The sequence below is a fragment of the Fusarium venenatum genome (genome assembly GCF_020744135.1).
Source record: "Fusarium venenatum strain MPI-CAGE-CH-0201 chromosome Unknown EDB82scaffold_3, whole genome shotgun sequence".
Lineage (NCBI taxonomy): Eukaryota > Fungi > Ascomycota > Sordariomycetes > Hypocreales > Nectriaceae > Fusarium > Fusarium venenatum.
In genome coordinates, this window is record NW_027072131.1 from 7,614,181 (window position 1) to 7,630,014 (window position 15,834).

The window sequence follows — 15,834 nt, forward strand, 5'->3', positions numbered from 1 at the left end:
AGGGGTATCGTATTCACAGTCAATCATTGAAAGCCTAATACGCAAAGCTATCTCAGTTAGATTGCTCAGCCGTTTTCTCAATGAAATACCAATATTCTTTTATGTGCTTACATATATATACGTGAAGCAAGTTTCTTAAATCGATATACTTCTCTCTTAACTTTCTTTTTTTATTCATTTATTGAGCGACCAATACGGGCCCTGAATCTAGCCAATACAACTGCAGTATGTTGCCCAGCTCGAGTCAGCATCATGACTGGAAAGTTGGCGCACAACTCCAATGCCACAGACATGATCCTACCCTATGGTGAGTACTCCACTAAATTCGCTTCATATATGTGTATTTCGATTATTCTCCCCAACTGAGAAATGAACAATTCTGCTCTACTATTAGTACGTTTAAAACTAATTTGAAGCAAAGGCGGCTGCTCTAAATTCATTAGTCAGGGGCTGAACGATGATTACCTACCCTTCTGGCTACAGGATAACGGCTACAACACTTACTACACCGGAAAGTTGTTCAATACACACACTACAGAGAACCATGACAAACCTCTTGCAGCCGGATGGACTTAATCAGATTTCTTGCTTGATCCGTTTCCGTATAGCTACTGGAATGCTACATGGCAGAAAGACTTCGAGAAACCTGTGAGCCGCGGAGGGCACTACAACACTGATAATCTAGCCGATAAGACTATCAACTACACTCGGGAGGCCCATGCCGCTGGAAAGCCTTTCTTTTTGGGAAGCGCTCCAATTGCCCCCCATGATGAAGCCCATATCGATCAATGAGCACTGAAAGGAGCTATCTCGCCAGATTCACCTGAGGCTAGGCCGCAAATCCTGCCTCTTTTTCCTGCCCTGTGACACGAGAACATGCGCGCTGGTCTTAAGGTGCCAAGGACTCCAAACTTCAATCCGGATAGAATGAGTTTCCACGTTGAATAGTACAGTACTGGCATGTCTCATGAAGCTATAGCCTAGTGGTGTCAACTGGGTGGCTCGGTTCCCGAAATTGAACCAAACAGCATTGACTATAACGATAACTACTTCCGCCGGCGATTACAAGCCCTTCAGGCAGTAGACGAAATGGGGGAAAGAATCGCTCATGAGTTAGAGAAACCCGTTATCGCAGATAACACTTATGTTGTCTAAACGACTGATAACGGTTACCACCTGAGTCAACATCGACTACAGCCGGGAAAGACATGTGGATTCGAGACAGATATTCACATCCCTCTCTTAATCCGTGGTCCAGGTATACCAAAGGGTGCCATTGCCAACGTCGTTACAAGCCATACAGATCTTGTCCCAACCATCGTCCGTATGGCTGGTATCCCGGCAAACCCTGAATTTGACGGTATCGCAGTCCCACTCACGAATAACGAAATTCTCAAGGGTCTCTCTGCGCGTGCCGAGCATCTTGCTGTTGAATACTGAGGTTTATCGATTGATGAAATCTAGAATAGTGAGAATACCTCGACAGACAGAAAGATTTCGACTCGCGTATAATTAACCTAAATATAGGTTTGATCTCACTTGAAAACATCTATAAGGGCATCCGCCTACAAAGCAAGGATTACAGCTTCTACTATGCTGTGCACTTTACTAATGAGCACGAATTATACGATATGAGTGTGAGATGCTATATACATCCGCCTTGTGATCATCTCACGGACAAATGAACAGGCCGATCCTTACCAAATCAACAACCTTTTGCCATCAGGCCCCAATGGCACTGGGATCGCCATTACTGACTACAATTCCACTGCTAGGGTTTATAATCGCCCTCTTGTCAACTTCGTTAGTCGGCTGGATTCACTGATGATGGTTATGAAGAGCTGTAAGGGGAAAACATGCCAGAACCCTTGGAGCATTTTGCATCCCGGAGGTGATGTTAGATCTTTGGAAGATGCTCTGGATAAGAAGTACGATGACTTTTACCTTGACTCAGCGAGGTCAAACTTTGTCAGGTCCTCTATGTGTGCCAACGGATATATCGTTGCAATCGAAGGGCCTCAGAATCCTCTGGTTTATCAGGCTGTCGATCGGGATGCAATGACTTGGTCAAAAGGTAAGACTGGATGATAGCGGATCACTAAGGCGGTTGATTAAATAGCTATCGACTAGAACTAGATGTTGGACTGCTATCAGATTTGTCTTAGTCAAGTTGTTCATGAGTGTCCTCCAAGTCGTAAATATTTCAGATGACATATACAGTTATGCGAGTCTCATCCCAAGACACTGGTCCAATTCGGGTTTACAGTACCAGAACCATTAAAATACACCAGGTAATAAATCACTGTAGTGATCAAGTTAAAGATAGTCAGGAAAATGCCCACACTAGCCCTTGAGTGTATGGTAAGGGCTCGTACAAGCCAGCGGTCAATAATAGCGCCAAGTCTTCCAAACCAAGTCGCAGATAATCCGACAGACAGCGGCTCCTTCAAATCCACATTATTATCGACAGTGCCTTCTTGTTCAGGTAAAGGTCCCTCGGTCGGTATATCAGATGGGGCATTGGTCGTTGACACCGTGTCATCTCCAAGAGAGACCAATTTTCCGAGAGCATCCAGTATTTTAGTCACAGCTATGCTGACGAGGGCGACGCAAAGCATTAGACTTATTGTGTAACTCAGACGATCCGTCGACGACGGTGGCGGTCCTGTATCCGATTCCGATTCTGAATCTCTGTGCACGCCAGGCTTCTTGAATACTCCTAGAATGACAAGTAGCATGTAAAACCCGCGCATAGGAACCATGAAGGGAGAAGCCGAGACATCCAATCTTCGCCGGGCAACAAGGTACAATATCCATATAAGAGGTTGCATGAACAATACTGCGATACAGATAATCGTTAACCAGGAACAGACATTCTCCATATTGGTCGACAGGTTCAAGGTGGCGGAAAAGCTAATATTATACCAGATCCACACTTCGAACGGCAATTGGAGAAATAATGCTACCAGTGCTGGTATGCTCAGTGAGAGAGCTTTGTCTCGAGCATTTGTATAGTTTGAGTCAGCCTCCAGACCACAAACGTCTACCACGAGTCTGGTCGTAGTGGCGATGAAGAATAGAAACGCACAAGCCTGTGTTGCCGGGACACCTTGCAAACTGGCCACTTTGATGGTCTGAGGTAGCACCGTGACCGTAGACAGAGCCAATTTGACAATGAATGTACTCATTTTAGGGAAGACCCTTCGACGAGCATTTTGTGTTGGCTTTGGCGTAGAAAATGCCCGATAGATGGCGTTTCCTAGTGAAACAAGGTCGGCAATAGAGTCAAGGAAACAAACAGCCGGGATACATCGTAGAAGATCTATGTTACTATCAAACACATCGCGGCCTTTTCGTCTGCTTCTTGCTGATGGCTGAATGATAGCAGCGGTAGCTAGCGTTACGAGAATCCAGAAGGCAGCTTGACCGCTGACCTCGTCAGGAGCTTGCGAAGCTAATGTCTCGTCTGACATAAAAAAAAAGTGGGATGCTGTTGATTCTAGAAAGTATAGATTAAAAGTAATTGTGTTTTATTCTTTGAGGAGTTAGAATGTACCTCATTTCATTATTAATAAGCATAGGTTATACCACCTTGACTCAGCCTAGAACTCCGCCTGGTCAGGCCTAGAATAGGCGCAGCAAGTAACTCCACAACTAATAGGCAGCCTAGGATAAAAAGGCATCACCGGGTAAAGGTTTTTCAGTCTTGAATTTCATCTTATTAAGCAATAATTTGTCAAGTTACTATTTACAAAAAACAACAGAATGTAGTTTCTTGCAATCTCTGGGGTTATAGCTGTATTACATGATGCCACCATGAAGCCGTCTCATGTGCGCGTAGCAATCGGAGTCTTGTGCGAACGTCGCCATGCACACCCAGCAGATATGCGTTCGACAAGCTTGACAAGTCATATGATTGCAACCCTCAGATTTCTGGATAGCTGTAGTGCATTTGGGGCAATCTTTCACGCCCATATCCTTCTTAGCTTTGATGAGCTTTTCGATATCATCTGAACCGTTGCCTTTATTCTCTGAACATGATATTCCCGGGTGTGAAGCGTGACAGGCTGTACAAGTAGGAGTAAAGCATCGCGCACATGTAAACATGAACGGAACCTTTTCGGGGGAAGAAACTCGGTAGACTTGATCGCAGTCAGGCGTCGGGCAATACCGGAATTCAGTTGGGTGACTTCGTATGAATGAGGCGAAAGACGCATCAAGGATATTCTCCAATGTTTCAGAGAGAAGAAGTGTCTGTATCTCTGAAATTGGAAGTATCTTTTTGCAAGTATCACTGTCCCCCACACATCTGATTGAGAAATCACCCGACCTTAATTCTCCTGATTGACACATGTTGACAAAGCAAATGTTACAGTAGATGTGGCCACAGGACGTCTCCAGTGATTCTTCGGCTTCACCAAAGCAGACGGAGCAATCTGTCCCAAGATTCTTTGTTTTGACTGGCACAGCTGCTTTCTTCATGGCGTGGTCGCCTGCTTTCAATTCGTTAACAAGTTGCTGTAAGGCGTCAGCAGCTTGTGTCAAACGATCCTCAGGGCCAAAGGCCCGGAAGTTTGAGGCTCGTATATCGCGAATGATAACAACTTCGAGGTCTTGCTCGATCTTCTGAAGCTTCCTGTAGGCATTCTTACTGATCTTGAGGTTGGAATACCAAATGTTCTTCCCATCAATCGTCATCACAGTGCCAGTAATAATAGTCTCCAAAGTTCTCTTGGCCTGGGCGACTAGCTGACGATCCTCACCCTCGATCTTGAGGATTCGATTAAATCCGCGCTCAGGTAGGGCGGAATAATGTATGAACTGGCGATTCCACTGTGATTTGTGCTCATCAATTGTCTTTTTCACGCTATTGTAAACGCGGACTGAAACTTTAAATTTGACGGAAGTAATGAGTTGGACAAAAAGCTTTCCCGTGCTGTTGAATGGTAACTCTGTTTCATTCAGTGAGGAGGCGGCAACTTGTGCATGGGATTTGTCAACAAACGTGGCATGGGCTTTGATCCGTTTGGCGGTAGAATTGTCGGAAACGCTCCATCTTTCTAACTCGCCCTTCTCGTACAGCATTGACTTGACTAAAATCGTGTCCAGTTCTATATCCATGTCGTAATTTGGATCTCCCATAGCAATAAGACAAGGTTTTTCAGATGAAGGAAAGACGGAAGCGATATCGTGCGCCGTAGTGATAGCACGCAGTCCGATCAAATCGAACTTCCATCTCCCATTTTGCTGAGTGGGATCCTCTGCAACAAGTAACTGTGCCGTGACATTCATGCCGTTAACTTGATACTTTTGGCTTTTGAACTTGTAGAATGATCTGCTTGCAACTTTCTTGTTTGGAAAGTGTAAAGAGGATGTTCTAGTGGGCCGATGCCATGAACAACGAACTTGCCTATTGTCAACCTGGCCAAATTGGAATCCTGCAGGGACTGGAACGCGTATCGAGTTGACTACCAAGTCTGGGGGTTCAATACACGTCTGTAGTCGCGAACACGCGGTCGTTGCAAAGGCCGGGTCTTTAACTTTGACAATTGCAACCCCATTTGACATGACTTGAGTTTTTATATATCGTATATCGCTCATTGATACCGTGATACCAACGTCAGAAAGCAAGTTTCCGACTGAGTTTGCTGAGGCACTGATTGGAAGATTGCGTATTTCAATGGCGGAAAAGTCTGAAGGGAGTGAGACGTCCACAATTGCTGCTCCGTCTCCGAACTTGGCCCAGGCGCCTCCAAACTCACGAGCCCAACCTTCGATACATTCATCATCCTATTTCATATCAGCCAATTTGCCATAGATTTCCACTTCACTAACGACCAAATACATACCTTTGGTGTATCTGTCGAGTCCTGCACCGAGGATCGGTCATGGGAGAAATTACAGGCTTCTCCACGCCTGCAATGACCACGCGTGAAAAATCGGCAAGGTTTTCGAATGTTCCCTGTCGTCGTATTCGTGATCCCTGCGTGTGAGAATCGACAGGCCGTTCCCCGGAAACATTCTCCACGAGCATAAGCAAAGCAAGGGCGGGTGTGCTGAATCCGTGGAACCTCCCGATTTTGGAACGTGTCGTCGCGAGCAAAAGTTCCTCCATAGTGTAAAGGATGTCTTGTTACTGCTACTCCAGGACATTGTTCAGGAGGCGCCGGGCTTGCCTCTGCCTCACGTCCAAAGATATTTCCCATCCTGGAAGCTAAAGGATCAGGTTTCTGCGGAACGTCTAACTTGACGGATGCGGGTGCCTTCTGTTATTACGTCTCTTGCCATCAGGCTATGAACGACTTGAAAATCGTCACAGCATACTGACGCCTTATCAGAGTGAGCTAGCCATGCAGGAGGCCGACCGGCGCTGCTTGTTGGACCTATTTGCCTAATCAGAGAAAGTTGTTGGTTTGAGTCTCCGCGTTTTCCCAACCGTGTATGGACCAATACACGTATGTAGCGGCCGCTTTATCGGCTATGATAGTATGATTGGTGGGGGTAAACACCATTCAAAGTCCAAAGTAGTGAAGCATATGCGGGAGGCCGACCAAGTATCAAATACGCCAATCACTCCAGGATGCTCTGACCCTCTAATCAATTTCTTATGTACTTGCCTCAAAAGGGCCGATATTATAGCAAGACAGCAAAAACCGCTCACCGACCACCGATACTGCGCACAGGAGCTTAGGCTGCGAGCCGACGCAAACAAAGTATATTAGGATAGATGAGCGTTGATAAGCCAGAACTTGGCGAAGTGCTGTTGAGGTGTTGTTATGTTTTAGTACGCAACCAAGCGCCAATCAGAAATTCAATTTTACCGCTGTCAAAAATAAAGTATATCCGTGTTATGTGGCATAGGAAGAACCGCGCGAAGTCATCATTACAGTGCGGGGTAGGGCAGTAAAGTCAAATTGGGCATAAATGCATAGTTTGATGGACTCGCTTTGCTTAGTTCATCCATGATATTATCAATTGCTTCTCTTTCTTAGGTTGAGAGCTATGGCTTTACATTTATTGTTATTAACCACCCTAGATACTTAAAAGTGCGGGCAGCTTTACCAATAAAATATCACTTTCGCCGTGGCATGCACATGACTAAAATACTCCTTTTTTAGTTGGCCTTGTCCTTTTTTGCCAACCAACAGATAATATACAACCAACAGAATTGACTAGGATAAGCAAGATGCCATTGGCTTACATCATAAGAGGAGAGACACGGCGGTTGAAAAAGGCTGGTCGGCCTCCTGCAGTGAACCTGGTGTCGTCTGACATGAACAAAAACCGGTGGCTACTCAAACTACATAGATATAACAACTCAATCCGCATTCTATTTGCTAATTTCCATCCAAAATATTGCTAGACCATAGTGATCTGAACTCAACTTGATACATGTGAGTATTTCTTCTGCCCTTTCTATAATCAGAAGCTAAAGAGTAAAGCCAGAGAGGATGGCTCATGGCAATTCAAGTTCTGAGCATGTTTTTATTCAAGGAGGCTTGCAGAACAAAGTCGCCAGCAAAAAGCCATCAACCTACATATTCGATTCGAACGGGGATACGCAACTCGTTCTCAATACAAACATCGATCAAGCCTTTGTATGGGAGGCTGAGAGAATGTGGATAAGAGAAGAGAAATTAATAAAGAAACACCTCGAAACTAAAGAGAAAAAGAAGAAGAAAGGGAAAAAATTCAGTCTTCCCCCACCACCTCCAGCGCCACCACCTCCAGCGCCACCAGAATCTCCTATTTCGATCCCTACGTCGTTCGGTGATACTGCAGACCCATTCTCTTTATTCCCTGGCATGACATATTCTCGTCCAGAACTCTCGGATGCGGAAGCAACAGACCCAAGACCTGCTGGCGCTGGAAAGAATATCGACAGCTTAAGCCTACAAGATTCGAATTATGGGGAAAGATCTGCAAACCTGCCCGGTCAGGTAGAAATTCGAATGCTAGTTTCAGGAAAGCATCTAGTGCTAGCTTCCTCTTACTTTGAGAAGATGTTTTCTGGTCCTTTTATAGAGGGAAAAGCTGATCACCACTCGGGGCTCCGCCAAGTAATAGCAAGCGATTGGGATCCTAAGGCTTTCAACATCGTACTAACAGCTATACACGGTTACCATCGAGAAATACCAAGGTCTCTTGACCTTGAGATGCTTGCAAAGCTGGCTATGATCGTGGACTACTATGAATGCCATGAAATCATTGAGCTAAACGCCGAGATTTGGATAGGAAACTTAAAGTCAAAAGTGCCAACAGTTTACGGAAGAGACTGTATTCTCTGTCTGTTCGTTTCTTGGGTTTTCTCACAACCAGAGATGTTCCAGACAATGGCCCAGCTAGCATTAAGGCACAGCGGGAAAGAAATCGAAGCTGGAGACATCCCTATCCCCTCAAGCATTCTTGGTATGCTTGACCGAGAGACATTGTAATAGAGGCTTACTGACCCAGGATGCAGGCCAGATCAATATAGCACGGCTGAACTATCTCGACAAAATATCCACAGCAACCTATGACCTTCTTGACCGTTTACAAGGAGAAGAACTGGAGTGTTCTTATGAGTGCTCAGCTATGCTCTTGGGTGTTTTAACAAAGGAGCTGAAGAGATACGGGGTTCTGAGCAGGCGTTACCCACAATCGTTTTATCGGTTTAGCATTGAAGGTTTGAAAAACATGATCAAAAGCTACAAGATACCAGAATGGCATGATACTGGTTATGGCGCAAGGTACGGCTCTGGACACTCCTGTACTATCCAGCAGAAGTTGTCCTTAGCTTTGGAAAAAGCGGAAGACGAGCTATGTATATTCAGTCTCCAGGACTTTCAGTTCGCCAAGCATCACACGCAACCCCTTCAGAATGTATGGGCTTTCAAATTTGAGTGCAAGACCTGATATGGCTTTATCGATTTTATAACAGAAGGGTTTTACGAGAGAATGATCAGAGATTAGTAAATTGTTATAGGTCAATGAGATTTAAATTGATTCTATTTGATAAAAATATACTAAATATAATACTTAGATTTTTCAGCACATATTACAATTATAGAGCAAATATGTCAAATTGTTTTGAAGTAGAACGAGTGTCCATTTAACTTGTACTGTCTGAGTATCCTCCTATTGATGTGATATTTGCAACCCCTTCCCATAAGGCTCTGACAGATCTGATGTTCAGAGATCGTCATCACCAGTCTTCTTGCAGCAGGTCCAGCAAGGGTAGTCACCGTCTCCCTAAAGTCTGTCAGTAACAATTGAGTCCCATTTTCTACAATGTACCATACAAATTTCTTGGAGTTCTGATCGAGTTGTCAGCAAAGCCTTGAAGAACATAGATTTCGGCGTTACTTACCCAGCCCTCAGGGCATGTAGGCTCCTCAGGCCAGCAGACCTTGAGGCAGACATCGTAGTTGTGGACGTTGACGGCTCCGCGGTGCTTAGGGGAGAATTCTTGGTTGGAAGAGGGCTGGGAGACTTGAATGTGAAGACTGTAAATGAAGGAAGAGTTAGTATGGATTTGTATACTGAGAAACATGGAACGGACGTGATCTCCTCTCCATTGGACTGCTTAGCGTTGAGGGAAGACCAAGGCATGGCAGCGATGCCGTTGGCAAGGAGGAGAGTGGAGGCGATGGAGAACTTCATTTTGATAAATCTGGATCGGAGTGTTGTAGTGTAACGTGAAAGTGAAGGAATCTGTTGATGATGAGAAGATGAGAGAACTTGTGGACAGGTCCTCGGTCTTTATAGACTTTTCACTCGTGGCAATTTCGCTCATCATCTTTCCAATGAGTCAGCCACCTTCTCGGTGTTACGTGCTCTCCTCATGATTGATCAAGCATCGTAGTCTTTGACGTCACGTTTCACAGTTGTAATGACCGATGGTCCGTATTTCTTACATGTCTGGCTTGCAAAATGCTCCCTTCTGTCGGTCAATTATGCAAGGGTACCAAGGCGGCTCGGGTGGAACGCGGCTCGATGCTTCTAGTGAGACACAAATACGAGCGATCGCTGATCTTGTCTCAGTCATCTCTTGCCGTGTTCAAGTATGCATCTGCTTCGGTTCATTGACTGGATGTCTGAACTCCAAGGCTCCTATTGCAAGGTACCGTGGATGCACTAGTGTTTCGTAAAGGCGGGGATGCGGACGCAGTGCAATAACAAGATGACTCGATCGAACTCCCTGCATCGGGCCATCGGAATCGAGGTGTCTATCCGGACTACTATGGTGTAACCAAGTGTAATTCTCGCTCCTTGCGGGGGGCGAGGGAGATTCTAAGCCCATACACCATGCGTCTTTTGGTACGCAAGTGGAGGACGGAGACTTTCCAAAAAGATTGATATTATTCTCCTTAAGCTTTATGAAACTTTGGCTTCAGTGCCTGAGATACTGTTTTGATTGTTAGGTGGCTTGCTGTCTCCGAGAATGGTACTTGAATTCATTTATACACAGTAATTGAACAACTAACCCAAAACCTCGAACTTTCAATGAAGTGAACCTGTAGATCTTGCGTATTGTGGCCGGTTCCGCCCAAAGTCCAGACCCCAAGCTCTGTGCTCAAGTGGCAGACCTATCAATCATAGATGAGTTTCCTTGCGCCACAAAAGAATGCCCCATGAAAAACTCTAATCGGGTTCCTGAACAATGAGTCTCTCAAGTATGGATTCCTCGATCTATGTTTCGAGTTACCAGTAGATAAACAGCACTTGTCAGGTAAGACCATTGTCTATTGGGAACTGGATACCTATTGCGAGCGATAGTGTAAAACGGCTTGATCCGTAGGTTGAGTATCAAACCATGATATATAGGCGAAACCCTAAGCGAAGGCTAGATTGTAAGAATGATAGACGTGAGCGTGGGTAGGTTTTTAGCTGGAGGGCTTTTCAAGATGACAATTTCCTGCGTTTCAATTTCTTGAGAATCTGACAATGGATGTTTAGCAAAAATGTCTATAACAGTGGCGTGCGGCTAGTCCCTATCAACTTAATCATGCCCAAAGCACTATTGTGTCAGCTCTGGTAACAACATCTCTTTAACCTTCTAGTGATTACATTGTGACTGTATCACTTGAATGCAGCCTACACCTCGGCACTGAAAGTCTGGACAATAAACCCAGTCATTTGGGACTCCGCAAGGCTTTGGATGTCTATGGTTTCTCGGCTTGAAACTCAATTCAAAGAATAATATCTCTCCTACTTAAGATAGTATCAGAATATTTTTCTACGTACTTATTTCGACTTGTCTTGGCGTAAGACTGATTGAAGATGCGGTAATGTAAAGATATGTACCTAAAGTAGTTAGCACTGCATTCATAATTGATTGGAACGAAGACAGGGATGATGCACAGCCTTATTCGATGTCAGATGTCGTCGGCTTCCTCCATTTTCTTTTCAAACAACTAAACATTTTCTCTTGTTGACTTTTACCAACTCTCTTGTCGAAACATCAGATCCTAGCGGCGGCTTCTCGCCACGTATCTTTTGCTACTTCGAATATCGTTTTCTATAAAATGCGTCATTTCCAATACATGACTCTTCTACCCCGAGGGATTCGTGTTCTCGAACTTCAGCCCGGGACTATTGAAGGTAGCCTTATAGGCAACATCCGGCAGAGATTTCTCTCGCCACACGATGATGAGATACCCAAGTTTGAGGCCTTGTCTTACACCTGGGGTCACCCGTCTCGACCACAATCAAACAGCCTCAGAAATGATCCGACGTCAGACAATCTCGTCTCGGCAAGCGAAAGGATTACTCTGAATATTGCAAATAACCTGGCAGTTTCTCTCCGTGCTCTTCGATTGCCAACTGAAGAACGGGTCGTGCTGTGTGACCAGATCTGTATCAACCAAGCAGACCTTGGAGAGCGCAGTTATCAAGTCCAACGCATTGGCTGATATATATCGCTTTGCCGACAGGGTCGTAGTATGGTTTGGACCTGAGACTTCCTGCAGTACTATGGCCATGGAAACCATGCGCTGGGCAAGCGAGCAGTTTAAGTACTTAGCTTTCGAGCCCAACTACCACGGTTATAACATGGTGTTCAAAAAATCATCTGACAAACGTGTGTCTGAGACCGTTGACCCTATACCACTAACTGCTGCTCAATGACGAGCATTCGAACAACTACTAGCGCTTGACTGGCATAAGCGTCTATGGATGTATCAAGAAATCGTCTTGGCTGATGAAAACACATGCATTATTAAGCTTGGTAATGAAGAGATGTCAAAGCATGGATTTGCGAAAGGGCTCTATCTCGCTGCAGTTGCCAGGTGCCCACCGCCAGGCGTTCTGGACGTCTCAATATTCATTTCTAATGTCAATTTGATCCTCCCTAAGTTCATGTCCTCCTTTTTTGATTACCGAGCAAATTCGGATGACAGTTATATTGATTTTATGTCATTCACCAAACATTATGAATGTTCCGATGTCCGCGACAAGGTGTTTGCAATTCAAGGCTTTGTGGAGCCTGATGTTGCTCAGTCTCTCAAACCAGATTATACAAAGTCCGCAAAGGAGATTTTCACTTCTATTTGTCTCGACCATATCAAAAGGATCAAAGATATTGAGTTTTTGAACCAATACAATGCAGCCGGGAGTCCAAGTTGGGTAGCCGATCTGGAGAGACCTACAAGCTGGGCAACCAGCGACGACCATGTCACTGCACACTCGCTCCCTTCAGCCTATCTAGTCGAGCCTAGTATATTGGAGGTGGCAGGCATTGAAGGATCTGAACTATTCAATGACCCTGTACCATTAGCTGGTAAGCCACATGAAGAAACTGAAACCGAGTACTGACAGAAAGTTACCACTTTCCTTAGAGACTTCGTCAGTAGTGAAGAATATCAGAACGACAGTTGTCTGGATAAATTCATCATGATGTTAACTTGTGGATTCCTACGAGACTTCAATATACAGAGATGTCAGCCTATCACAGCAGGGTCATTGCACTATCTGCAAGAGTGGAGATGGAAGATCCGCCGATAGTTGAATGAAACTGGGGATAAGGTAGACGGACTAACAGGCTACTGGGTGACAGACAGGCAGTTCAGATCGACAATGCCAACTGATAACACAGCCATTGGTTGCGCAAATACTTGCGACGGAGACTTTGTTCGTGTCCCAACGGAGAGTCGCAGCGGTGATATGATTACCGTGTTGCTTGGTTCCCGCAATCCAATGTCTTATGTCTTATGTCCTCAATCCCCAAGTACATATACTGTCACAGGACCCTGCTATCATCCTAGGCTCTCTCATGCAAAGGCTCTACTTGGCGATGATTTGAAGGGCTAGGAGCCGTTATGGGACAGGGAATGGGCTAACAGAGCATTTTTCAAAGAAGGATATAGTTTGCGTAGAACTGATCCCCGGTCGGATGACGTGCCTCTTGACGATGGGTATGAGGAAATCTTGATCCAGGATGCAGTACTAGTTTGGGTACCACCAGGGGGTTCTTTCTCAAAATTTGACCCGCGCATGTCAGAAGAAGCACTGAAGAAGAGAGGAGTTCCGATTCGAAAGTTCAGATTGTTATGGAATTTGACTTCGTTACTGATCCTAGGATCAAGCGAGATTGTCTCAAGTACTTTGCGTGGCTGTTTGTGGCTGGGCACCTGATACCACCTTCTTATTGGTTCAAAGAAGCTCGCTTTCCGTATTTGGCTATCACCGCCACATAAGCGATGTTGTCTTATTGGATCAAATACCGATAAGCTTATCAGATCACTGACAAGACACAACTGCAAACATGAGTATAGGGTAATATTGGTAGCGGTATAACTACTGTTGCCAACTCCCTGAGTGTCATGAGCTTATGTGTTGATCCGCAGAGCGAAATTTCTTTCTTGTAACAAATGATACGATCATCAGTTGTATGGTGATCTGTCACCGCAAAATTTTCACATCAGGTGTGATTGTAAAGGTAGGGAGACCGAGTTCCCATCTTCAACTGTGAAACAAGCAGACATTGAAGATTTCAGCACACCACACGAATAATGTTCGTTGATATGGCCATCAATCCGGTAATCTTTTTGTTCTACTTGATGGGCTTCCGCGGCGAATACCGTCTGCAGTCTCACCTTGTCTTGGTTGACATATCTTGGTTAAAAGCCAAGGAGTGGTCCATCGTGTTCCGAGTGAGGTTGAATTGAGTTTTGTATGGAGGCGGGGTACTAGTACTGACGTCATTGCGTATGTTAACAATATCATATTAGCACGCCACGATGATAAGTCGAGTTCCAACCTCTTCACACGACGCAGCTTTGTTACGACCCAACACTTCGCTACGCACAGTATTCTATCCTACGACTGTGCCAACATAAACTCAGAATGGACTAGTTTATCTCTTGGAAAACTCAGCCGTCACAAGCTTGCTGTATCACTCATTCTCCGCTGGACAGATTAACAGAGCGACAGTGTTTGATTTATGTAAAAAGCTCTCAAATCCGGCCGGCATGAAATGACTGCACCTATAAAAAAGATGATGGAATGGTTTTGTTGAGAAGTTAAGATGTTCTTATCAGGTTAGCACCCGACCTCAACTCTCGAATAGTATGCGATCAGCACTAAACTTGAGCTGAAACTGAGCCACACAGTAACTAGTTCTTTCACTGTACCAATCCTGTAGTCTTTGTAGAAGTAGATCGCGGAGAAATATCGCTCTGCACCCAAAGAAAGTTACCTAGATAAATGTCTTGTGTCGCTCACCAGCCATCTTCACATGTGTACACGTCAGCGTGCAGAGCGCTAGAAACACATGTTGCCTATAAGATCGTACAAGGGACTCCCTTTAGTATCAAATATACCATGCTCTTTATCATTATACCATGTCATTGGTAGAAATTACCTAGTTATTACCCTGACGCATTCTACAGTGGCCGAACAAGCTCGCATCCAGGATTTCAAGGAGAAATTCCAAGCCGCGTATGACTAAGTTATCAGTAAAAGGAGAAGGCTGAGAAAAACTGCGACGATATTTGAGAAATGGGTTTAACTGAGGATAACTTTAATCAATGGGTTATTCAAAATGTAAGTAGATCAGCTTGATTCTTTCCAAGGCTATCGCTCTAATCACTTATCAGTATCCTCCCTACTCTGTGGCGGAAAACCAATATCGGGCCGCCAGGTCGTACTACGAGGCGGCATTTCAGCAGAGCGATATGGCAGGTTCTCAAGCTTGGCAGGAAAAGGTCAAACAAGCGGCGTACAATAATATCGGCCCACATGGACCTGATTACAACACCTTGGTCGGACCTGATGAATACGTTTTCTTAAATATCCAAATAACATTGGAAATTACACGAGTTGTGCTTTGAAAACGCCAGAGGATTGAGTAATGATCCGTAAAACAATCATCGTGTAGTCATGGCATGAACGATTCGGCTATAAGAACTCACAGGTCTCCTCACCATTTTTGTCGTGTTTTTTCTATCTCAAGCTCCTCCGGATAGACGTCGAGAAACCTAGTTAGAAGATCTTGCCATGCTTGTCGAGTTTCATTCCCATACCATGCCGCCGTGTATTCCCAGTAGTAATGATACCAGCCTGCAAACTCCCAATCAATGATGCCAGCGACACGGCCATCGCGAACCATAATGTTGAACGGGTTCAAATCACCATGAGCAAACACTGGCGGTTGCCTTAGGCCGTCCTGTATAATTACCATGTCTTTGATCCTCTTCCAATCATCGTCATCAACGTGATTTGGATGTTCTTCTGGGTGGAGACCGTCAAGCAGCCAAAAGTGGAAGTCACGAATAGATTTGAACGGCCCGATTCTCGGTCTTGACCGGGGTATACGCGAATCACGTAAAGAACCGCCCAGAAAGTTGTGTACTC

At 44.9% G+C, this 15,834-nt stretch overlaps 7 protein-coding genes across 7 annotated transcripts; 4 read left to right on the forward strand and 3 right to left on the reverse strand.

Annotated features, from left to right (window-relative positions):
- Positions 1-195: 195 nt before the first annotated feature.
- On the forward strand, positions 196-2,130 carry EDB82DRAFT_539848 (uncharacterized protein; the record flags this gene model as incomplete). The annotated part of the gene is made up of 4 exons (XM_065609319.1): positions 196-307; positions 1,528-1,637; positions 1,690-2,074; positions 2,120-2,130. Exons 1-4 carry the CDS (start codon positions 253-255, stop codon positions 2,128-2,130), a joined length of 561 nt encoding a protein of 186 aa, XP_065464295.1. The 5' UTR covers positions 196-252.
- Positions 2,092-3,530, reverse strand: EDB82DRAFT_510383 (uncharacterized protein). The gene has a single exon (XM_025729100.2). The coding sequence runs from the start codon at positions 3,471-3,473 to the stop codon at positions 2,232-2,234; it is 1,242 nt and encodes a 413-aa protein (XP_025583401.2). The 5' UTR covers positions 3,474-3,530; the 3' UTR covers positions 2,092-2,231.
- A 175-nt stretch (positions 3,531-3,705) lies between these two features.
- EDB82DRAFT_450399 (uncharacterized protein) lies at positions 3,706-6,430 on the reverse strand. The gene is made up of 2 exons (XM_065607817.1): positions 5,850-6,430; positions 3,706-5,790 (listed from the first exon to the last, which is right to left on the reverse strand). Exons 1-2 carry the CDS (start codon positions 6,204-6,206, stop codon positions 3,802-3,804), a joined length of 2,346 nt encoding a protein of 781 aa, XP_065464296.1. The 5' UTR covers positions 6,207-6,430; the 3' UTR covers positions 3,706-3,801.
- An 838-nt stretch (positions 6,431-7,268) lies between these two features.
- On the forward strand, positions 7,269-9,049 carry EDB82DRAFT_510386 (uncharacterized protein). Its single transcript, XM_065608846.1, has 3 exons — positions 7,269-7,394; positions 7,447-8,409; positions 8,462-9,049. Exons 2-3 carry the CDS (start codon positions 7,452-7,454, stop codon positions 8,893-8,895), a joined length of 1,392 nt encoding a protein of 463 aa, XP_065464297.1. The 5' UTR covers positions 7,269-7,394; positions 7,447-7,451; the 3' UTR covers positions 8,896-9,049.
- Positions 9,050-9,171: 122 nt separating this feature from the next.
- EDB82DRAFT_560155 (uncharacterized protein) lies at positions 9,172-9,697 on the reverse strand (the record flags this gene model as incomplete). The annotated part of the gene is made up of 4 exons (XM_065609728.1): positions 9,542-9,697; positions 9,350-9,485; positions 9,282-9,296; positions 9,172-9,231 (listed from the first exon to the last, which is right to left on the reverse strand). Exons 1-4 carry the CDS (start codon positions 9,640-9,642, stop codon positions 9,172-9,174), a joined length of 312 nt encoding a protein of 103 aa, XP_065464298.1. The 5' UTR covers positions 9,643-9,697.
- A 1,702-nt stretch (positions 9,698-11,399) lies between these two features.
- Positions 11,400-13,614, forward strand: EDB82DRAFT_568681 (uncharacterized protein; the record flags this gene model as incomplete). The annotated part of the gene is made up of 5 exons (XM_065609870.1): positions 11,400-11,868; positions 12,113-12,788; positions 12,819-12,919; positions 13,022-13,218; positions 13,291-13,614. The coding sequence occupies exons 1-5, from the start codon at positions 11,508-11,510 to the stop codon at positions 13,612-13,614; spliced, it is 1,659 nt and encodes a 552-aa protein (XP_065464299.1). The 5' UTR covers positions 11,400-11,507.
- A 1,365-nt stretch (positions 13,615-14,979) lies between these two features.
- EDB82DRAFT_528282 (uncharacterized protein) lies at positions 14,980-15,311 on the forward strand (the record flags this gene model as incomplete). Its single annotated transcript, XM_025729106.1, has 2 exons — positions 14,980-15,024; positions 15,078-15,311. 2 exons carry the CDS (start codon positions 14,980-14,982, stop codon positions 15,309-15,311), a joined length of 279 nt encoding a protein of 92 aa, XP_025583407.1.
- Between the last annotated feature and the right edge of the window lie 523 nt (positions 15,312-15,834).